This window comes from Ursus maritimus, unplaced genomic scaffold (genome assembly GCF_017311325.1).
Source record: "Ursus maritimus isolate PB19 unplaced genomic scaffold, ASM1731132v1 scaffold_1, whole genome shotgun sequence".
In the NCBI taxonomy this organism is placed as follows: Eukaryota; Metazoa; Chordata; class Mammalia; order Carnivora; family Ursidae; genus Ursus; species Ursus maritimus.
Window position 1 is genome coordinate 46,082,565 of NW_024423343.1, and position 24,282 is coordinate 46,106,846.

The 24,282-nt window shown below is 34.8% G+C and overlaps 1 protein-coding gene across 4 annotated transcripts in view; it reads right to left on the minus strand.

Annotated features, from left to right (window-relative positions):
- The window catches only part of ITGAV (integrin subunit alpha V), a 99,822-nt gene that overhangs the window by 30,895 nt on the left and 44,645 nt on the right, over nt 1-24,282 (minus strand). For all 4 annotated transcript variants that reach the window (XM_040643102.1, XM_040643110.1, XM_040643096.1 and 1 more), the window contains exons 5-15: nt 19,411-19,472; nt 17,414-17,459; nt 14,550-14,675; nt 12,701-12,745; nt 11,859-11,902; nt 11,712-11,768; nt 9,362-9,414; nt 8,769-8,971; nt 4,026-4,217; nt 1,807-1,852; nt 343-450 (exon numbers count right to left, since the gene is read on the minus strand). In XM_040643102.1, the coding sequence (XP_040499036.1) occupies nt 343-450; nt 1,807-1,852; nt 4,026-4,217; nt 8,769-8,971; nt 9,362-9,414; nt 11,712-11,768; nt 11,859-11,902; nt 12,701-12,745; nt 14,550-14,675; nt 17,414-17,459; nt 19,411-19,472 (982 nt within the window). The remainder of the gene's footprint in view (nt 1-342; nt 451-1,806; nt 1,853-4,025; nt 4,218-8,768; nt 8,972-9,361; nt 9,415-11,711; nt 11,769-11,858; nt 11,903-12,700; nt 12,746-14,549; nt 14,676-17,413; nt 17,460-19,410; nt 19,473-24,282) is intronic.

Consider the following 24,282-nt stretch of genomic DNA (forward strand, 5'->3'; position numbering starts at 1 on the left):
AAGTTCATGGGCCTGTTTAGAATTAAATATAAATGAGTTCTGAGATCTTATTAGCTTTTTCGCCTTTTTGAATATATAAATATCTCCTTTTTGAATATATTTATATTCATTCACTCATGCATCATTTTTTTAAAATGAAGTTCATACTAGTTTATAGCATATTTCTAGAGCCTTCTACATATCTACTTTAGAACAGTATTTCCATAATTCAATCTATGAAAAGACAGTATACTCACAGAAACTGTTTTAGCAATATTTCAGGCCCCCCCCATTCGTTTTCAATTGTTTTCATAATGACTGCACCAATCACAATAATAACTATTATTAAACTAATCCCCTTACCAGGAAACTTTGAGATCTGTCCCAGGCAGTGGGCAGGTTTTATTGTCTTGATTTAAAATGCTAGGGTATACTTCAAGGCCAGCATTTACGGTTATAACTGGTCTGGCCCTGGTTAAAACAAAGAAAAAAAAAGGTTATTTGAAGTGTTAGACTGACCTAAGCATCTTAGGTTTACATTCACTGTATATGTAAATGCAACGTTTACTCAAGCATTGTTTATAATAGCAAAAGAATAAAAACAACCTAAACACAGAATGACAAACTATTCCTGTTTTCCAGGGACTGTGCTGATTTTAGCACTGAAAGTCCCATGACCGTAAATCCCTCAGTTCCAGGCAAAATGGGACAACTGGCCAACATAACTGAACTCAGTCTACCCCAGCAGAATGGTTAAACATGTTGTGGGGCATCTACCTAATGCAATGCAATACAGTAGAGGAAGTGAGCGGCATAAATCCATCTGTGTGGATGAGAGATGATCTCTAAGATATATCCAAGATGTAATTTTTATATGAGAAAGAAAAAAAACCCACGATGTACAAAGGATGCATACACACACACAATTTTTTAATGCACAGGATATTTCTGGTAGGGTATACTTATAAACCAGTAACTGACATGAGATAAAGTATGTTTTTTTGTTTATGCCCTTTCTGTACTGTTTGAGCTTTTACTACATGCATTATTAATTCGTTGATAACAATTTTAAAAACTGAAGTGATAAATTAAATAGCTTTCCAAAGTTCAGATGCACAGATTTAATCCTTTATAAAAATCTAGTAGGCTCAGGTCAGCACGCCTATCTCAATCATGATAAATCCTGGAATCTATAGGAACACACAGGTGGCGCCAAGTTGGCCGACATAAATTCCATTACACAGAACTAATGTTAGTTATCCCGGCATGCACAAACACATCCCATGGAAGTGCAAACACCTTAATCTACTTGGGATGCCAGATGGTAGCCTAAAGCATGCGGAATTGATTAAATATAGAGAATAACCGGGAACATGGATGAAGTTGAGAAATACAGGTAAGTGGATTTATACATATTGCTCTAATAATAAAAATACTGATTTGGGGAGTCATTACATACTGCCCTTGTGGTCACAGAATGCTGTGGCATAAACATCAAGTTAATTTCTTGCCTCTTTAGAAGAAAATGTAAACTCATATAAATTTCAAAGATTTAAAATGCAGGAGAATTATTTTTTAACACAATTTAAAAACAAAGAGGGAAAAATCTGAATGCTTTTCTAAATTAAAAAAATCTACACCTTTCTCTCCTTTGGGATTTCCTTGTGTAAATGCTACTTGCCTGTAGCAATACTTGACGAGAAAGAACAAACAAATTTTATCATTACTTCAAGAAAATTAAACTGAAATTCAAACACTGGACTTAACTATAAAACTGTCAAATAATTCAGAATATTCCTATGTTACAGGATATGGAAACATGCTCACCTGTATAATACAGCTCTATCTACACCAAAAGCTCCTACAATTAAGTCTTAAAAGAGAGTAGAAAAACATGTGAGTAATAATAATAACAATAATTTTTTTAAATTCACATACCATTCTATAAAACTTTCAGTGCATATATAAAGATTTAGACATAGTTTCAAAACTATTCTTCATTAAGTGGCTATAAGATAATATCTAAAAGGTGAAAACATACGAAAACTGTAAATAAGCTATCATCAAATGGCAAACACTCATCATAAAGCTAATCTTTCATCTGGGTGGATGAGTATCTTTTTAATGGATACTTCGTAAAAATCAGCAACAATAAGGGAGTGTATATCACCTAAATACATATACCCCTCAGAGGAAAAAGTTTTATCGGTACCTGTGGATTTTATAATTTCATTACAAAATTCATTATAAATTTAAATTTCATTATAAATTTTTTCAGTGTTTCAAAAACAAAACCAAAAAAGCACATTACATATATGTAGAATACTTAGAATAATATGAGACAGCATTCAAATTAACAAGAACAGAATGCATTAATTTTTATATGCAGCTGGTAACAACAGGCTCATGATTATGAAAAAATGAAGAGCTCTATCTCATAGTACACCTAAGGTAAACCTGAGGAAACCCTTTCTAAGCAAAAAATACATGAGAAACCTTAAAAATCAGTAGATTGGATTACATAAAAATTAAGAACTTTTTTATGTGAAAAAACCAAATGTGACAAACTGAAAAATATACACGTTAAGGAGTTAGAATCTTCAATATTTAAGGCACTGCCGCAAGTTTAAAAAAAAAAAAAAGAAAAAAAATCCCAATAGAAACAAAACAAAGTAAAAAGAAATTCACAAAAGTAAATATATATACAAATAAATAAAAATGCTTACCTCCCCTAATAATTAAAAATGATAAAGTAGAACAAAGTAACATTTTCTACCTCTCATATAGTTTAAAGTTATTTTAAAGGAAACAACAGATGACCCTCAGTGTAGGCGCGAATTTGGGGAAATGATCACTCACTCTGCTGAGTGCTTAAAAAAGTTGTAAAACCTTCTTTTGGAGGGAGTGGAATTGTAATTTGACAATATGTTTCAACAGACTTTTTTAAAAAGTGCATATCTTTGACATAGCAATTCTAGAATTTTGTCCTAAGGAAATAATTGGAGATATGTCCTGGAATTACATGCAAGGGTATAAATGCCCAAACACAAAGTTAAATAAGATACAATACAGACATTTGATAGAATGGTAAACAAAATTCATGTTTAGAAGAATAATTAATAATATGCGGAAACATTCCTGATTTTAAGTGAATAAAATAGGCTATTAACAGTGCCTAAGGCATACTTCTATTTTGTTAAAAAACTGTATGAATGCATTGGAAAAAAATGACTGAAAGATATGCTTTTCTGTATTTTCTAAAAGTTCTGTAACAAATATATTGCATTAATAACCAAAAAATCTCCTGAAATACTACTAACAGGTAAAAATCAACTCCTGCCCTATTTCTAAAAGCACTTAACACACTTGTATATTGGGCTTATATGAACTGTTTCAACAATAAAGGTAACCAATTCTTCTGCATTATATTTCATTTCATTTAAAGAATGGACTCATTATGATCGAGATCCATTATAATACTCCAAAGTATATAAGAGCTAGAAAAAAGGCCTCCTTTCCTGTCCTTGTTCAAACCAACAGGCAAACCTCAGGCAAATCACTTTTTTCAGTCTCTTTTCTCATCCATAAAATGGTATAATAAAGAGATGAGCTAGCTTATATTCCTCACCAGCCTTACCGGGAGAATTAAATAATTTTTTTTTTAAATCACGATTAGTCAAGTCCATAAAAATGCTAGACCATTAAAAATAAAAAAAGATATTTAAAAAGTTAGAATGAACATTCAGCTTTTGTTTCTAGTTTCTACAGTATTTTTCTCTGACATTTCATTACAGACTTCAGGACAACAACAAAAGACAAAACTTAGAGTATGTGTCTTATGTTGGAAACTCCCAGGAAATAGAGTTGTCTTTGCTTCATACCCCCTTCAGTGATGAGAACAGTGCCTTCAGTATAGCAGGGGTATGAACAATACCTGAGGTATTTAATTGAAATGATTCATAACATAAATCAAGAGAGCAGTAACTAAAACTATTTCTATTAGGGCTGAAAAACCTAAGAAACACTGTGTATTTCTAGGAAAGCACCTGGATATCCGTTTCTGTCTATATCCGTGGCTCCTTTCATTGAGTAGCCAAAGCTTGGTGGCATGCTCCGAGCAGCCCACTTCCCTTCAAGGATTTGGGATGGTACTGCATTCAAGCCTGTTAATCTTCCATTGAAAATATAAACAATTCCTTTTTTATCTTCACCCCCATATGGTGCAGCAATTGCAATATCTGTAGGGGAAAAAGAGGGAAAGGAGGGTTGGAGAGAAGTAAGAAGGAGGAGAAGGGGAAGGTGAAGGAAAGACGATGGAGAGTGGGAGGGCAAATATGGAGAGAAGGAAGTCTTTAGTGCTTATTATTTACATGGTAAAGACCTTAATACAGGTATCTTCTGCTTTCCAAACATACCACCACTTTGCTTTTAGGTAAGACCTAAAAGGACCTGTTTTGCTAATTGAAAGGAATCTGAAGAGGATTCGCTTTTAAAAAGAAAAGCCAAAATAGCATTCAGTGTTTGTTTTGCAATAAACCCTCCTAGAGGCTGCACGCACCCAGAACAGCAAGAGTGGTGCCCCTAAGCTCTTTCCTCGGGAATTACAGCCAGTATCTCAGTATCAAACCACCATAGCACTGAACTGTGTGTATATCTGTACTTTATCTCAACATTTTTTTGCATCCCTTAGCAAGATGTGTCCTAAGGTATCACAAAAGCCTGAGAGAGGTTACTTTTTGGGTCCGGGAAATTTTGGGGGTCTGGAAAAATTTTCCATATAAATTAATGATAGTTGCTTCTTCACTTTACACCATTTCTGCTTATGAATTTTTTTTTTTAAGATTTTTATTTATTTATTTGAGAAAGAGAGAGAGCACACATGAGCGAGGTGGAGGGACAGAGGGAGAGGGAAAAGCAGACTCCCACTGAGCAGGGAGCCCAATGAGGGGCTCGATCCCAGGATCTTGGGACCAGAACCTGAGCCGAAGGCAGACACCTAACCAACTGAGCCACCCAGGCACCCCTCTGCTTATAAAAGTTTTCATAGTAAGGCTCTACACTTCTGGATAGCAGGGGGAGGAGGGGAGGATCTGTATTCATACAACTCATTTATCACAATAAATACTGATTCAAAGTTTAGTACCATATCCTCCTATCAAAAGCAACAACCTAATTTAAGGAGATTCAAGCAAAACTGTGTGGAAATGACATTAACTTGGAGTCAGATATTCTGGGTCTGAACTTGGATAAGTCACTTAACCTTTCTGGACCTCAAAATACCTCATCCTTAAAACAGAAAGAAAGGGGGGCGCCTGGGTGGCACAGCGGTTAAGCGTCTGCCTTCTGCTCAGGGCGTGATCCCAGCATTATGGGATCGAGCCCCACATCAGGCTCCTCCGCTATGAGCCTGCTTCTTCCTCTCCCACTCCCCCTGCTTGTGTTCCCTCTCTCGCTGGCTGTCTCTATCTCTGTCTAATAAATAAATAAAATCTTAAAAAAAAAAAAAAAAAAAAAAAAACGGAAAGAAAGGGACATGTAGAAACATTCATCTAAGGTTCATTCCAGCTCTCAAAAGTCTAGTTAATTTAAATGTACATGGTTTTTGTTTTGAAGCAGAAGTCAGTCTGGGTTGGAAATTTGAAAGTTATGACTTCATCTCAATCTTGCTCCATTTGTATTAAAATAATACAAACAAGAAGTTTGAAATTCTTATTTTAAAAAAACAAAACAAATAGTCACTATGACTTTTTCTAACTCTGAAATATATTATAAATATGTCCACTTCCCTGTCTCTGATGGTATCATCCTAGACAAGCCATTCTCATCCTTTCCCTGGATCCCTAAAGTAACCTATGTGGCTCCCACTTCTGTTCTTGCCCCTAAAATCCACTCTCCTCAAAGCTGCCAAAGGTTAATATCATGTCACCTTCCTTCTGAAAATCCTTCAATTATTTCCCAAAACATTTAAACACTACCTGATTTCTTTATTCATTCCACCACTGCTCCCCACCTCCCAACCCCAGTTCTATCCCTCACTCACCCTTCCTATCAATCCTGGCCTTTTTCCTCTGTTCCTCAAACATGCCAAGCAAGTTCCTATCTTTGGATCTATACTTGCTGCTCCCTCTGCCTTAACAGTTCTTGCTCCAACATTTTTTAAGCTTTGCTCCATTTATCCAGATCATAGATGAAATGTCATCTAATTAGAGAGGTTTTTCCCTGACAATGAACCCATGCACTCTCCCCTCACTTACACTGTCTAAGCACTATCACATTAACCTGCCGTTTTTTGTTGTTTGTTTTAACCCACAGCCTTTATCACTGTCTGAATTTCCCCATTATGTGTTTACTCTATGGCTCCTCCACAAAACACAGCCTTCATAAGAGCAAGGATGTGTCCATCTCGCCTGTGATAGCCCCTAGGTGCCAGCCATTCCAAACTGCCGTAATTATATCTTAACATACACAGACTGCTTTCAGGCTCCCTGATGCTGCTGCATCCCCTGAGACACCAAAGACACCTTGATCTCTCATCTTTTAGGTAAGACCATTATGCCCAGGAATACCTCAAACACTGTGATGATTGCATTCTAATGTCTACTTGTTTACATGAAAGTTGCCCCTAGTGATGCTAAATTCCTTAAGGACATGAATGAGCTCTAATTTATCCTTTCATGTTTAGCCCTTAGAACAGTGCCTGGCCTGCAGGAAGCACCAAACTAAGAATTTGTTATTCTTTTTTCTTTTTAAAGTAGTATTTAAATTATGTAAGAGTCCTTCTTTTATCTTTCTTAAGTTTCAAAGGTAAGCATAACTTCTAACTTGACATATGCATTAAGAATGTATTTATCAAAATATAATTTCCCAACAGAAGATAACTCCAGTGTTGAGAAACCATTTAATAAAAATTATCTGTAACTCTTCTAAACTTCTCATTGTTTTATATATTCTAATCATCTCTCTTGGCTCGCATCTGTTCAGCCTGGAAAGTCCTACTTTTTCACTCAACTGACTTCTTCCTTTGATCATTTCAGTTTTTATTTTCTGTGTTTTTCCCTCTTTCTGGAGAGGTATTGACAAAAACTGCACATTATTATAGAACATAGCTCTACTGTTCTGTTTTCAGTACCCCTCTTGCTGATACCAAGGGTTTCCTAGGGGCTGTCGGTAGAAAGGGAGGAATATAAGATGAATGGCATAACAAAGGGTTAATGTCATCAGGTTTGAACAAAGAAAAGATCCAGGTTATAACTAATACTTCATTTTATATATATGAACTACATATACATATAATCTGTAAGTATATATAAATAGTTACATAAACACAGCTCAGATCATTCACAATCTTCTATTTGGGACAGTAAGACTCCAGGAGAAACTTGGGGAGAACAAAATCATCCCCTATAGTATCCATCTCTAGAAGTAAAATCTGTTTGTAAAATCTTTGTAAAACTTCAGTATTTTTTATCTGTTGTTTATAACTGTCATATTCACAGATCACATATTTCAATAAAAATACAGAAAGCAGAACGAGGTGTCAGCCAGATCATGATATTGAGGAAACTTTCTTTAAAGTGGCTGGAATACCCGTAAGACAAAGGGATAGCAAACATGCCTAGGGTCTCCCAGAAAACCCAGAGACAGAGGTCCTGCTATAGCAAAGAACTCATTACATTTATTCAAGATAGAACCTTAAATTTGGTCCTGTGTTTTCTAAGTAGCTTTGTTATCAATAAGTAATAGCTTAATCTGTTCTATGCTGTTCTTGTCAAGTTCTATTTTAAACTTTACACCAGAGTTCCATTTGATTTATGTTCTCTTGTAGTAAAGATCTTTAGGACTCTATTTTAGGAAGCAAGATGTCTCTGTGAGTAGTTCTCACTAACACTGAAAACATTTAGGGTTAACCTCAGAAATGACATTTCCAGTGCATGACATAAAACTACCCGAGAGGCAGGAGTGGAATGGTCTCGAAGCCTCAAAAAACGTTTTCCTTTTCCACTACTAAGTGGAAGATATGAGTCAACTGTATTTTTGACATTTTCTCTTTAATTTATAACTTTCTTTAAATTTTAAGGGGCATAGTCCTAAATATTATCGGTTATTCAAAAAACCAACAGTTCAACTTTATTCTGTGATCTCCAGAGAGTTTTGTAATAGTATTTCTTTTTTTTAAAGGCTTGATAATTTGTAATCTAGCTTTTATTCTAAAATAAAAGCTAACTTTGATTTTTAAAGATACCTACAGATATTAATTAAATTATTAAATGGGACTATAATAAAACAATGAGCTTATATTTTTTACTTGCCCCCACGAGCGGAGTTATAACCTCCTTCAGAATTTCTTAGACAGCCACAACAAAGTTATGGCTTTAAAAATATGAATGGCAAATCCTACCTTTGAGGGATGCAATTGTAGTCAACATGGCATCCTTGACAATGTACCTGGGTGTGTTTTTTACATTTGTATCCAAATGGGACAGTAGAGGGCGCTGCTGCAAAGCAGGACAGAGACAGAAAATCCCCACCTTACACTGGGCTCCCTGGGAAGGCAGATTTCCTTTCAGAAATTAACTACAGCAAAATTCTAATTTGAGGTTCTATGAATAATAACTAATGAGAACCCTTTCTCCCCCCTGCTTTTGAACGAAAAAGAGCAACTGTCGTTTAACCCGGTGTGTCACTGTCAATCAAATGCTTCTTTCCAGGAAGATTTGCTAGTATGAACTTCCAACAGATGAGGGTAGACACAAAATTAGGAACCCACCGTTGCTGAACTTTGATCTTACCATTGAAGCCATCCTGGTCCAGATCGCCCAAAGGTGCTATGGCACTGCCGAACCGCGCAAAGACCTCAAACCCATTCAGTTTGGTCGTCTGGAAGTCTCCTGAGGCTCTTTGCAGAGACACGGACACCTGCCCCACCTCTTGGAGTTTGCCGTCAGAACCTCGATCCATGAAAAGAGGTGCTCCAATAAACACATCTGCATAACTAAAAGACAAAATCTTTCTCACCAAAGCAAGATCAAATTCCACCTATTAATAATTTTTTCTTATTAAAACTCAGTTTCCCTCTTTCCATATCTCTCATAACCAAACTGAAGCATAAAATCACTTCAAATTCAAACCTTCCTCTAACTCCTTTAAGAAACTATAATTCATAAAAATTACTTTATTCCTTCACATCATAAAAGCTACTGAAAGAAATTATGAACATAGAGGTTTTCTCATAGTCCCGATAAGATTGCTTCAAGTTGGTTCCTTAAATAGAAAGATTAGCAGGAACGGGACAAAGAAACAGAAGAAAATAATGTTTAGTTTTAGTAAAGCATTCATAAACATGAGAGGAAAACTGTTCCTGGAAACATCTTTTTAAACTTACTCATCCCCATTAATATCGGTGGCAGCGACAGAAAATCCAAAATATGCAGCCATCTGGATAACAAAAAGAGAATGAAATGTTTACATTTCATCCAACTAGTTTGGACAGTGAATATATTTGGCATATTCATCAAACAGAAAGGGTTATTTTTTTTCTCTGCACATAGTGTTTTTTCAATCTTAATTTCTTCTTTTTTGTTTATTCTATCAACACAATCAGGTAATGAGGCTTTTTTATTTTCCTAGATTTATGGGCAAAACATATCCCATTATATCATTTCAGTGTCTTCAACACATCCCACTGAAATTCAAGTATAATCAATGCTCAACCCCCTCCTTCCCAGGCCTAATCTACTATCTCCCTTCCTCTCCACTACTCAACATGTGCCAGACATAGACACACAATCAGAAAGGCATACAGTCACAGACAGAAGTTTTAAATGAGCCCAAGAAGTTATCAGTGGGAGTTTATGCAGGGAAGAGAACAGATAATAATTATTAATAGATCATAACTGTCTCTCCTTATGTGAAAACACTGCTACTCTCAAGAAATCACTCTTTAGAAAGATATTGGAATGACTTTGTTCTTGTCTCACATCTCAACTGATTACTTGCCAGTGGCTTTGCTTTTGAATTATACACAGTACGGATGTTTTTGGATTTATTACAGGATTAACACGGAGAGAGAAGGAATGCCCTTTCCCCCACCACAGGGACTGCTGGCCATCACGGATGAGCAGCCTGGCTGGAAATAAATGTGAATAGAAAAGTTCTAAAGACAGCCCAACATGCAAAGCGAAACTAAGAGAAATGACAGTTTAAAGATGAACTAAGGTGAGGAATGAATCAACAAATGAAAAAAAGTAAAGTTAGCAAAGCTTCCAAAATTTGATTAGTGGAGCTATCAGGAGGCAATGACACAGGAGATTCCTACATTATCTATTTTGGGTTGATTCAGTGTAACTGAAGACAAAGAAAGGGGCACTCTGCATTCAATTACAAGATCAGAGGGTGTGAATAAAGTATATTGTATTTGCAGATCAGAGGGTGTGTAAAAAGTGTATTGTATTTGCAGTGTAATTTAACAGAATACTATTTTCGGGTCCCAGTCTTGCAGGATGCTCTGCTTGAAAGTGTAAAGAAAGCAGGGCATTTACTGAGATAAGTTTTACCCTGGGCACCAGGATTGAAATGTTTTCATTTGATTGCTACTATAACCTCATAAGGAAGGTACCCATATCCCTATTTTTTACAAACGATCCACCATATTTACAGTGGCATATACCTTGTCCGATGCAATAAGACTGAGAATTTAGAGCTAGCTCTGTTCTAAAGCAAAGTCTATATTCCACCCCCCCCCCCACCACAAAGCGCTGAGGAAGAATAAAGAAAGCATCGTGACTGTGTTCAACATGGTCTGGAGATATACATGGGCATCCGACAGGAGAAGCTGCTGGAGGTCAAGAAGTCACAGCCGCACAAAGGGGTAACCCCCCCTGCCACAGGCCATTCTGTGCTGTGCACCGACCCTGACTGCCACACATGGGAAGAGGTTTCCGGGGACCATGAGTCTACTTCCTTACTCTATCAAGCCTCTCGCCAAGCCTCACAACCTCTTCTGAACAAGAAGTGGGCTTGAATCCCACCCAGATCTGCAAACTGAAAGACATTTATTTTTCCTGTACTTGCTAATTTTCCCTTTGTCGTTCCTAACTTGTCATTTAATTCTCTGAGATATATAATACAAAATGTTATAAAATGCCTGTACCTGCAGAGAATGTCTAGTACCTATAAGTACTACTTTTTAAAAAATATTTTTTATTTAAATTCAATTAATTAACATATGATATATTATTAGTTTCAGAGGTAGAGCTCAGTGATTCATCAGTCTTATATAATTGAAAGTACTACTTTTTAACTGAACAATGTTTTATTTCATGTACTACAGACGAAGTTTACTTATAATATCTATAATGTACACATCTGTGCCAGGCTTTGGTTTGCAACTAATAAAATTAAAAGGCACAGATCATTTCAAAGGAGAATTTAATGTCATCAGTAAAGAAAAAGGAAGTTTTTTGGTTTTGTGTATGTGACACGTATGTGTGCAATTTCTGTATTTCCTCAAAAAACAAGCCATAATGTGCAATTACAAAAGGCTCTGTTTACCCAAATTACTTTGATTAAAGGTGAATTCTTTAAAGCCTATCTTATATTTACAATATTGAATATTAAACCAATAATTATATATATTCAATGTAAACCATTATGATATTACCAAGAAAAGTTTTAAAACATTAGGAATGCTGATGTTAAAATGTTAAATGAACAAAAACATTTTAAAAGCATACCTGCTCACCAGTAAAATTGTGTAAGGAGGACATGTTTTTCCCATCATAAATATAAACCTGTGGAGGAAAAACAAAGCATATGAAATACAGTAAAATATAAGATAACCCAGAGATTTTTTTTTTTTAGATTCCTTTTAATTTTCCTACCATTCCCAAAGTCCTCGCCGCTCTTGGAACACCTGAAACAAAGTCTGAAAAGAAAAACATAATTACTCATTTTCAAGACCAATATTGAAAACTGCAGGAGGAAATGGATATGTCAGAAGGCGTTAAGTTCTGTTTTGTTATTTGAGTAGAAAACAAATTTAAAAATCTTAAAAAACTGGTACTCCAAAATAAATGACCATAACATATTTTAACTACAAAAATCAAATCTTTACAAAATACAGAAAGATTCCTGAGAACCCTCAAATAAGTGCATGTGTGCGTCAGGCATTTGTAATCTTATTAAAAAGAGAGTGGCTAAGATAAAGTGACCTAAGAACAAAAGAAAGCTCTATGTACAGCAATGAAAACTAATACAGAGCAAAGTGAAATAGGGTAGAGGTGGCAGTGACCCAGGAATGGGGTCTCTGATTCCTAAATTGAGCTCTGAAGGAAGATGGATGGAAAAACAGAGGATGGGGTAACAGTCTTACAGGCAGAGCCCAGAAAGTTACAAATTACATCTACAGAAAGAAGAAACTCAGCCCTTCCAAGAGGACAAAGAAGCTGAAGAAAAACTACAATGCTAGGGGCTGGAAAGGAGCAGACAGGGAAGACACAGGGGCCCCCAGCAACCAGCCGGCTCAACCTTCAGCGGCTGCTAGAGAAAGTTTAACAGAGACCAAGCTCAAGTCAATGTACTAACATCTCCCTCATTTCTCTTGTTACATTATACGACAATGGTTTCAAACTATTAAACTGCTGAGGTTTTTCAATGCCACCTGTTTCAAATGCTTAGTCTATATTTTTAAAGAAGGATTAAATATAGTTTAAGGGCATCATACCATCTATGCCATCACCATTAAAATCTCCGACAGCTACGGAATAACCTAAAGGGGGAACAAAATGTGAAACACCGTCAGGGCACAAACATACTTGCTGAGTAGGCTTCCCTTGAAAATATTTTCATGTAGGACTGACTCTTGAATAAGGGGTTTGAACTGCACAAGCCTAGTTATAATGGATTTTTTTTTCAATAAATATAGTACAGTACTGTAAATGCATGTTCTCTTCCTTATGGTTTTCTTAACATTTTCTTTTTTTCTAGCTTACTTTATTGTAGGAATATAGTATAGAATACAGATGACGTACAAAATATGTGTTAATTGACTGTTTATGTTATTGCTAAGGCTTCTGGTCAGCAATAGGCAATTAGTTAGGTTTTGTAGGAGTCAAAAGTTACATGCAGATTTCTGACTGTGTAGGGGCTTGATGCAGCTAAGCCCTGCATCGTTCAAGGGTCAAAATATTCCCTTAGTCCTGTAATATTTTGTTCTCTAGGGGTAACAGATTTATATGTATATGGTAAATGGATTTAAAGGAAACAGTTAAACACTCAAATAGTATATCTCTATTAGAAAAATAAGACTGCTTTATCAATTTTACAAAGGAGTCAGTTAAAAACAGTAAATTCCTTATAGATATGGAGAAGAGATCGGAGATTGCCAGGGGCAGGGGGTGACGGATGGGCAAAATGCATGAAGGTGGTCAAAAGGTACAAATACCCACTTATAGATAAGTCATGCGATGTAATGAGAACATGGTGACTATAATTAAGAATACCGCATTGTATATTTAAAGTTGTAACAGAGTAGAATTTAAAAGTTCTCATTACAAGAAAAAAAAAATTGTTAACTGTGCGTGGTGATAAATGTTAACTAGACTAACTGTGATGATTATTTCACAATATACAAAAATACAAATCACTATGTTGTATATGTAAAAGTAATATAATATTATAAGTCAATTATACTTCAATTTTTAAAAAATGGTAAATCTGTAATTCATCTTAAAGGAGCAACAAATAGACTTTCTCAATCAGCAAAGTACTATCTCTGTCATGTGTACTTGGTTTAACAAGAGAAATTTAAAGGGAGGTAACAAAACTTAGTAAATCTTAAAGACCATAGTTTAATACCATGAATAACATAGTGAACAGAAGCCTAATACTCAGACTGCCTGGGCTTGAATCTTAGAACAGCAAGTTATTAAGTGAGTGACTTTAGGCAAGCTGCCTCTTTGTGCCTCAGTTTCTTTACCTACAAAATGGAACAGCAGTATACTTTCATAGACTTGTTATAAAGATTAAATTAATACAGATGAAGCACTTAGAACAATGCCTAGAATATGTGAGCACACTTTAAAACTTATCTATTATTATTGGAGTGCCTGGGAGGCTCAGTTAGTTTAGCGTCAGAGTCTGGATTTCCACACAGGTCATGATCTCAAGATTGTGAGACTGAGCCCAGCCTTAGGCTCTGCTCTGGGCTTAGAGCCTGCTTAAGACTCTCTCTCTCTCTGCCTTCCCCCAACCCCTGCTCACTTACACTCTCTCTCTCTCTCAAAAAAAAATTAAATTAAAAAATAAATAATAAATAATAAATTAAAAACACAAAAGTTATCTATTATTATTAGTTTATAAATAACCACTCTTCAATTTCCACTACTGAAATATAACATAACCTAAGTACTCAATAACAATTTGAAATTGTTACATTCCTGTTCTCTATATTTAAAAAAAAAATCTTAATTTATTTCAACATAAAAGATTTTCCTGCTTAAGGTAGCATATGCAAATTAGGACAAATAACACTGCAATGCCATAAAATGAATCCATATTTTGGTTTTACTCACCCAAGTAACTGTCATCAAAAATAGCTTGAGCAGTTCGAGTTGCTAACTGGTTATTATACTTGATGCTGTAAACTTTGGGGTCGTATTTAGACACGATTTCTGCCACTTGATCCGAAATGAGCTGACCTGAAAAATATACATAAAGCAAGTTTCTAATGGGAATTTATGATGCAGACGATAGACAGCACCTGCATACACACAAAAAATAGCATTAGAGATTAGTATTTCTAATTCTTAGCCTTAAATAACTCTCCATAATATTAAATCTGAAATTTGATATTTTTAAAGTCACAATTACTTCTATTCAAGCTAGTTCTTAAAATTAGTCACTGATAGTAAACAAAATTTATGAATACAGGATTTGTCTTAATTCACAAAAAAATCGATGTTAAATAACTAGAATAATAAAACCAAGGGCTGTTTCCCAAACAAATCCATTAGAATTTGAAATATCTACTGAAATAATTACTTTTACTTTTATAGTAATTAATTCAACTGATTTTTTTTCCCCACAAATTATCTGGATACCTTTATGAAGAGGCCTGAATGGGTGAGTTCACTTTTCTTCACAACCTTAAGTTATCAGGTAGACAAGAAAGCTAGAGCACTACATAAAAATCAGATTGTTCCCTACCCCAAGAAAGGTAATTTATCAAATGTCATGAAGAAAATAATCTCTTCATTTCTGCTGTGTCCGAAAGAAATTTATAGCTAACGTTTATCGTCTCCTGTTTCACTCTGTCCAGTCACAAAAGTTGAGTCTATAGGGTAGGAAAACCCTCTGTTTGGGTCACTACTTTATCCTCTGTGCCTAAACAGTACCCAACACATAGCAAGAATTCAGTAACTATTTCTTGAATCAAAGAACGCAGGAAAATCCCATCATCTCTTTTGAATAAAACATTATAATTTTAACTATTTGTACAGGGATAATTCTGAGACCTATGGCAAAATTCATTCTGACATACTTATTAATTCAGGGTAAAATGTGCAGATTTTAATCTTATAACAAAATATTCTCTGCCAAGCCAGTGAGTCTTTCAGTTACATATCCTAGACCATTTATAATAAAATTCCAACCAACACAGTATCAATTGTCTGTATCGGTCCTAACTTTTAAATAGGAATGAACAGACACTGTATAATACTCAAGGTATTAAAAGAACTTGTCATCTAGGGGCACCTGGGTGGCTCAGTCGGTTAAGCAGACGACCTCTGACTCAGGTCAAGATTCCGAGGTCTTAGGACCAAATCCTGCCTTCCTGCCTCAGCCTCCCTGCCTTGGACTCCCTGATCAGCCAAGAGCCTGATTCTTCTTCTCCCTCTGCCACTTTCCCTGCTTGTGCTCTCTCTCTCAGATAAATAAATAAAATCTTAAAAAAAAAAAAAAAAAAAAAGAACTAGTCTTCTAAACATGTTCACAGCTGTGTCTCTTAAAAAGGCAGAGGTAACAAGCGGTCCTGGCTGAGAATCACAGACTCAATCTTTGGTTCCCAGGCCTTCCCAGCAGACACCTCCCTCCCCTCCACTGAATGACGTAACTAGCACTGAAGAAAAAACATAAATCCATGTTTTTTATCTTACTAGAAAGCATTAATACCTCTTATTTTAATCTTGTATGCAATTAGAACTATTTTTGTTTTCATTTTAAAACTGTAAAACCCAATACAATTTTCCTAAATCATTTCATTTTCCAATAGATGTGTAATTCATAGAAATTCAAATTCTTCTGTTTCAGTTAGTATGCTGATCCATCTTTCCCTGAGTTTTCTCTTTTCTTCATTCTCTCTTTCACCATCCCTTTCAACTTTTCACTTATTCCCATTTCTCATTCCTTCTTATTTTCTTTCTTTACTATTTTTCTTCAGTAAATCTCTTTCTTTAGTTTTGTTTTCTACAAACCAAAATGAAGCATGCATTCTCCTACAAAAAAGCAAGTAAGGAAAACATAGAGTAGAGCACAGAAGTAAAATTCGGATTTAGAAAGTACTTGCACATCAATATAGTCATAGGTTTTTCCAGTTCTTCCAAATACTGGTAATGCTTGAAAATCAGAATGCCAAAAAACAAAAGTTCTGACCTTGTAAACAGCACTTTTTAGCAGAAAACAAACATGTGAATATATTAACTAAATAACTGTGTGTACCTAATAATAAATGAAACATAAAGTAAAGCAAGTAAGCAAATCTGGTTACCTGTTTTCAAATTGTCAGCAAATAATGATCTGTTATGCATTTGTACAGATGGTAATTTCATTGGGCCTCCCAGAACGACTGAAGAATGTGTTTTATCTTTATACTGAAGCCAGTTTAATTATATTCTTTTGAAACTTAGTAAGATCCTTTCTTTTAAAAACTCCCCAAACACAAAGAAATCATTCTTGATGTCAGTAATTAATGAGAAAATAACCATTTAAATATTCTAATGAGCAAATTCAAAATACTTTAAAACCATGAGCTTTCAGAATGCCACACTTTGCCCGTCATCGATCAGTTCCACACTTCCTAACACTTACATCATCGCCTCGCGAGTACAGAGATGAAGAAGCAATAAAAATAGTTTTCAATTACTTTATAGATTTACTTTATAATTTACTTTAAAAATATTGTTTTATTTTCTCCTAGGAATATATATAATATATATTACAATATGCCATGTATTTTATTTTCTATATATCATACTGTATATAGGATATTACAGTCCTTTTTAAAAAAGAATACTGTGTAACAGACAGTGATTACACACTTAAATTGTATTTTTCAATTTCCTTCTTTAAAATAATTTGAAAAATCTCATAGGCATATAAGCCAAGCAAGCATTATACACCATCATGACTGAGTAATTTTAAAAAAATATTAACTTACCTTGCCAATAAAAGCTACCAGGACCACCAAGAAGTACTCTGTCAGCCTAGATTAAATCAAACAACAAAAAGATACGTATTTAAAAACAGGCAGTTTGAAAACTGAAAGCAATGTAATACACATAAAAGCCATACATATGTACACGTCTAACATTTAATATAGATAAAAGCTATATATACAAGTATATATACAACAAAATCATAAATCTCAAACTCTAACTCATTTTCAGTAAATTTTCATTGCGCCTTTTCTAAAATACAATAAAATACAATACAAATCAATAAAGAGTTATAATGGCATTTAATACATGAAAATACACAAATACATACACACAATGATTCTACAGACCTGCTGCTTAGCATACTTGTTATGAAGTACTATTGCCAATATTTTTGAGTTATAATAAAGACAAAAAGTCATTGATTTTGTCTATTATACTTGTGACTACATAGGCAAGTTTCCTTCCTAATAATCATTAAAAATTCTTTGACTAATGAGAAGTTATTTTTTGTGTCTTGCAGATCTAAAAGGAAATGAAGTTGGTAAACTTTTCAGGGTGTATTATATATACAAATTACACTTGACTAGCATTTTTTGTATCTGTAACAAACTGTAAGTATCTAATTCAAGGAAACTGGATTTAGTGTTTGAGCATATTTTGGAAATTTCTTCCTGCTGGAGAGAAAAAAAATAGGTTTCCCCCTCCAAACATACATATATATATATATATATATATACAGCCCTAAGAAGATTTCAACAGACAATTTCCTGCCCTGGCTATGAAAAAGATACTTCCAAATTCTCTGCCTTAAAAGGATATCTTTTAGAAAAGAGTTGAAGAAAGTAAAGAGTTAATTTAGCAATGAATATTCATGGTACGAAAATATTTCTGAGGTTACAGTTGCACGGGCATAGGCACAGAAAACATGGACACTCTTTTTGAAACAATACCTATTTGAAAATATTTCATTTAAGTTTAAAGCTAATATTTATTAATATACTTCTCTTTGTTTTGCTTCTTCAAATTTTGAATTATTAGTAATTATGAGTAAATTCTGAATTCAAATTGAGTGATTTAAATCAATTATGTAGTAAAGAAAGTTAACTATAATAACAGTTCATCTAGAAAAAAATTTCAGTAAAAATACAAATTTCAAAAAATAAGAAAATGCTTTATTAATTTTCTGAATCACATAATTGTATAGTTTCTATTGTTTTAATAAATCTAAGGCATTTTCTAAGAAAGCCATAGTAAGCTCTCTAAGGAAGCTCTACTTTTAATCAATATATGTAAGAGTTCTCTAGGCATAATTAATATTCTCTATTCTCAATTTGATATTAAAAATGTTCATATATTCCACCCCCAAAAAAACCACATACACAAAAGAAAATGATAGAAAAATACTTAAGAGAATTTTCTTTTGAAAACATACACTGAATTGTTATTTTAGGAAAACAGATAAAAACTATCAACTCTGAAGAGCATACTAGCTTAGTGAAAAATACACAGAGCCACACATGAGATTTTTTACAATAATTAAGGTGCTCCAGCTTAACTTGGTGCCTGGAGGCACACAATAGATGGCAAACGTGCCTGTTTCTCAGCTTTTTCGTAACTAAACTATAATTTTGTAACAAAGCTCCCACTGACAAGATTTTTGAAAAATCAATTTCAGTCAAACAGGAAAAACTTTAATATTATATAAATTTTTCTAACTGGAAATTTTAATATTAAGTCATAATGGTTATCTGCATCTACTGAGATCTTCTACCATCCTCCATTCCCATTCTGATGTCTATTTCAAATAAGTAACGCCTGCTAGGGAAAGAATAACATAAGGCAAAGAATATCAAAACGCATGGGTCATTTTTATTAGCTCTTTTCATAAAACAGGTAATAGTTATAGAGAAGCTTAAATATTGAGCAATTAATTTTTAACAATGGTTTAGATGATGAGACAGATCTGAATCTCATTCAGTCTTAAATGAGAACTTACTTTGGTAAAATCAATGCTGAATCCTCCTTGACAAAATCCCTGTCCATCAGCATCAATATTTTCTAAAATAAAAAAATTGGAAATATACACAAACCCAAAAACAAATAACATAAAACAAAACATGAGAAAAACTGTATCACTGTAATCATAAGATAATGTACCACGAATTGGGAATGTTCATTCATTCAGACACTTAATGAGTTATTATCACATTCTAGAAAAGTTAGTATGCATTCTTATCAGCACCGTTTTCTCAGATATGGCAAGAGATCAAAGTACCTGGAATGGTCACCAGGAAACAGAAACATCACCTAAAATGGTAGATTTAAAACTTATTTTCAACCACAACCCACAGCAAGATTATATATTGCAACCCATACAACCAAACATATACATATTATATGTATATTTAATAGATACATAAATAAGACAAAATTTCACAAAACAGTATCACTCTTACCATGTACAATATATTCTGATATTTTCTATTTTATTTCATTCCATTTTTTAAAAATTACTGGTTATGATCCATTACTTTGATTTCATAAAACAAAGATGAGTTTTGATCTACTAGTTAAAAATTTCAATTCTAAATTCCTATTAATACCCTACAGTTGCTAGCTTGGGTCTTGACAAATTTACTACAAATACTAGTGAAGAGATACATACATTCCTAATACATAATTACTACACATACATTTTATAGCCAACAACAATAAAAAATCTATTAAAAACATAGTTCAGAATTTTGGGAGACAGCCAGACCCTAACTTAATGTTCGGCAAAGAGCAGAATATGAAATATCTTCACAACATATTTAGAACTGTAGTTTAATGAACGTGAACATCTTTAAACATGACACTTTCAATTATTTTCCAAATGATTACAGAGTCAATAGTCAGACTCTTCTGTAGTTACCTTTTATTTTGTAGTTCTCACAAAAGCGGACGATTTCTGGACAATTACCCAATTAATTTAAATTAACTCTAATCATGAGTAATATTGTATCTAGAATACAGGTAAGGCTGAACCTGAAGACTCTCCCTTGTTTTATTTTGAGGATAACAAGGAACAATGAAAATACTAGTCTTTAGTTATCAAGGAATTCTTGGAGCCAATGTTATAATATATAAATAACTATGCTAGAGTATTACTAAATTTCCCACCCAAACACAGGAACCAAAAATATCTATTTTCAGTACAACTGAAAGGACAACTTCCAAAATTTTTTGTCAAATACTCCCATCAAAAATTTTGAACACATTTTAAAAACCTGGGAACTGCCCCAAGATTACACACTTAATAACTAAATTTAGAATTTGTTTTAGAAAATAGCCTCAAGAGTGTAATGCAACCCCAATGTAAATTTTTCTAACCAAGAGGGAATGGGAAAATGTGGGCTGGGGTTTCCAGTATCTAGTGAATCATACTGAGGAATTCTGCTCTGACCTCAAGTCAGCCGTTTATTTCCTTTATTCAAGTTGTATTCAGGGAACTATTTCAGGCCACTTATAAAGACATCCCTTTTTGATTATCATACTGTATATTTATCTGCTTTATTTGGTTTCCCAGAATGTCTAGCTAGAAAACATAACTGTCCTTTAAAATTTTCTTAACAGGTATGTATTAAACTGAGTGTTTATGCCAACGTAAAGAATTTCATGCTAACTACAAGCTATTTCAGTGAAGGCTTGTTTTTATTCCTACAGGTGAATAATATTTCTCCCATTTGTCAAGCCTGACAGCATTATAAATAATATTACTGATTATGATAGTCAGAGCAGCTAACATATGTTTATTAAACCCCTTCTGTGAGCCACGTACTGTAGTAAAGCATTTTCCAAGGCATTATCTTTGAAAATCTTATGCAATCCTATGAGAGATACCATTATTATTTACAATTTACAGATAAGGAAATGAAGGCTTACAGAAATTAAGTAACTTGACCACAGTCAGCCAGCTAGTAGATAAGAGAGCATGGATCTTAGCTCAGTGTGTCCACACCATTAACCTGCATGATCTCAAATCAACGGCGTACTTATTATTTCCTGAGTAACAATCAAGGGGAAAGAAAAGGCAACAAGTTTTCCTAAGTGAGAAAAATCTATGTACAAATAATGTCACCAGAAAGTAGAAGGAACAAAGGACCCAGCCTGAGCCTGGAATTGAAAGTATTTAAGTTACATCATTCGTGGCTCTGGAACTTCTAGAAAGAAAGACACCTGGCCTATTGTGTAAAGCCATTGGGTCATAGATAGTTATGAAAAGCCAAAAGCAAACATAATCAGGAATAAAGAAATTTCTTACAGACAGGAAGTTTCATGCCCAGGGTGTCCCCACAGGTCTTGCTGAAAACAAAAGCAAACAAACAACAAAAAGCCCCACAAACTACCATTACCAAAGCAAGCAAAGTGATCAGGTTAGCAACGTAGTCCTTTCAAAATTGGCATTCCCATGCCAAATCAATCACTGGTTGCAAAATTTATTGAAGCATGAAGAAAATACAAAATACAAAAACTGTACCTCTAAAGTCTTTTATCTGAATCAGTAATTACCAAATTTACTCTTGGTAAAAGTGAAACAATGGCCCAGAGTGATTAGATAAATCATGCATAGCTACAGCAGGCTGTTGGCAAAATGCGAGAATATAACCCAGGTTCTCAGATTCCCGCTCCTGAGCATTTTTTTTTCCCCTCTGGTCATGTTGCCCTTGTAATTTGGGCCTGTAGGTAGCTTCATATTGCAAAGGTTGAGCCAAAAGGCAGGTACAATGATCAAGGGATACTGAAAGCCAGGTTTATTAGGAAGAAGCAGTCTCTTTGATTTTTGAAGTTATTCTTTTGCGTTTTCTAAGATTGAGGTTTTATTATTTGATCAGGGATCAGCAAACTTTTCCTGTAAAGGACCAGATACTAAATATTTTAGACTTAGGGGCTATATGGTCACTGTGGCAACTACTCGGCTCTCACTTTATAAACAACATTAAACAAATGGGTGGGGCTATCTTCCAATAAAATTTTATTTATTAAAAAAGGCTTACAAGCCAGTTTGCTGATCTATTTTGGATGTTAAATACTTTAGAAAATAAGGCTTAAAATGATTTTACAATTTCTGGGGTGCCTGGGTGGCGCAATAGTTAAGCATCTGCCTTCGGCGCAGGGCGTGATCCCGGCGTTCGGGGATCGAGTCCCACATTGGGTTACTCTGCTGGGAGCCTGCTTCTTCCTCTCCCACTCCCCTCTGCTTGTGTTCCCTCTCTCGCTGGCTGTCTCTCTGTCACATAAATAAATAAAATCTTAAAAAAAAAAAGATTTTACAATTTCTGTGCATATCTATATGTAAAATCTCTGTGCCTAAACCAAATAAACAAAAGCATTATGTAACAGATACATCATGCAAATACTGCCTTCATCCTTTACATACATGTTGAGTAATAACTGGTCATCACTGAAAAGGCAAAAGGACAAAAACTACCAGCCTAACCCAGCAGTATATCCACAACGGATCATCATTAGAATGCTTGCTTTCCGAAGGGTACCAAGTACTCTTACACATCCAGAATAATCCAAACCTGTATTTGTGAAAGCAGGATGTATTTTTTTAGATAAGCTGTGGTTAACACCAAGGTAACTGAAGTGGAAAACATTTCCCATTGTTAGTATTATAAGGAAAGGATTCATCTGGAGTAAGACCCAGCTCAAATCCTCATTAGACCACTCACTACTAGAAGATGTAGGAAAAAAAACTTGCAACCCTCTGAATTTCAGTTCCCACATCTATCATGTGAGAATAAGGGTGATTTTTACATGCGTGTCCATCACGTAAGTGGTAAGTTACACAGCTGGCACACAAGGGGTAGCCCATTCCTCATAGCTATAAAATCATCTTCTCACAACAGGAACATTTTTGCTACACAGCAATTAAAAACACAAATTTAGTTCTCGCATTTTCCACATACCACAAAGACAACAGTACTGTGACCAAAACAGCAACATACAGGTGATGACACAGATGGTGCCAAGCACTGAGTAAAGGGCTGCCAACCTCCTCGGTTCTGGGTAAGGTGTGTTTGCTGACCTATCCTAATAAATAATGCAGTTCTGGGGAGGTACTTTTGATGTGTACCCCTCACGACAAATAGGGTCAAGTTGCTGGGTGAATAAATAAATGATTAATAATAATCATTTGCAACTGCTTGGAGGTTCAAGTGCTTAGAATTTTGAAGACTGAACAATTCCTTTGGCCTGCTGTCCTAAGTCACCTAACATGGAAAAAAAGAATTTAGCAGTAACAGTCTTACATGCTATACTTCTACTACTAATTCTCTCTACTAAACTATCTGGTGACCATAGGAACATAAAAAGTATCGGCCTAAGGGAAGCCTGGGTGTCTCAGTAGGTAAGCATCTGCCTTCAGCTCAGGCCATGATCTCAGGACCCTGGGATGGAGCCCCATGTCAGGCTCTTTGCTCAGTGGGGAGTTGGCTTCACCCTCTGCCCCCTCCCCCACTCATGCTCTTTCTCTCTCTCTCTCTCAAATAAATAAATAAAATCTTTAAAAACAACAACAAAAAAGAACTGGAATCTCCTTTGGAAAAACATTATCAAAATTATAAGTGCTCAAAATCACCTTTAGTCACAATACAAATTTCTTCTGAAATTTCAAATAATATTGGACAACAAAGTGAGATCTTTTAGATCACCAAAAGAGGAGTAAGCTTGATAACAGACTGACAGAGAAACTCTGATTTAAAAGAAGGAAAATTCAGGAGTGCCTGGCTGGCTGGCTCAGTCAGTACAGCGTGTGACTACTGATCCTGGGGTTCTGAGTTTGAGCCCCAGGTTGGGTGTAGAGATTACTTAAAAAGAAAAT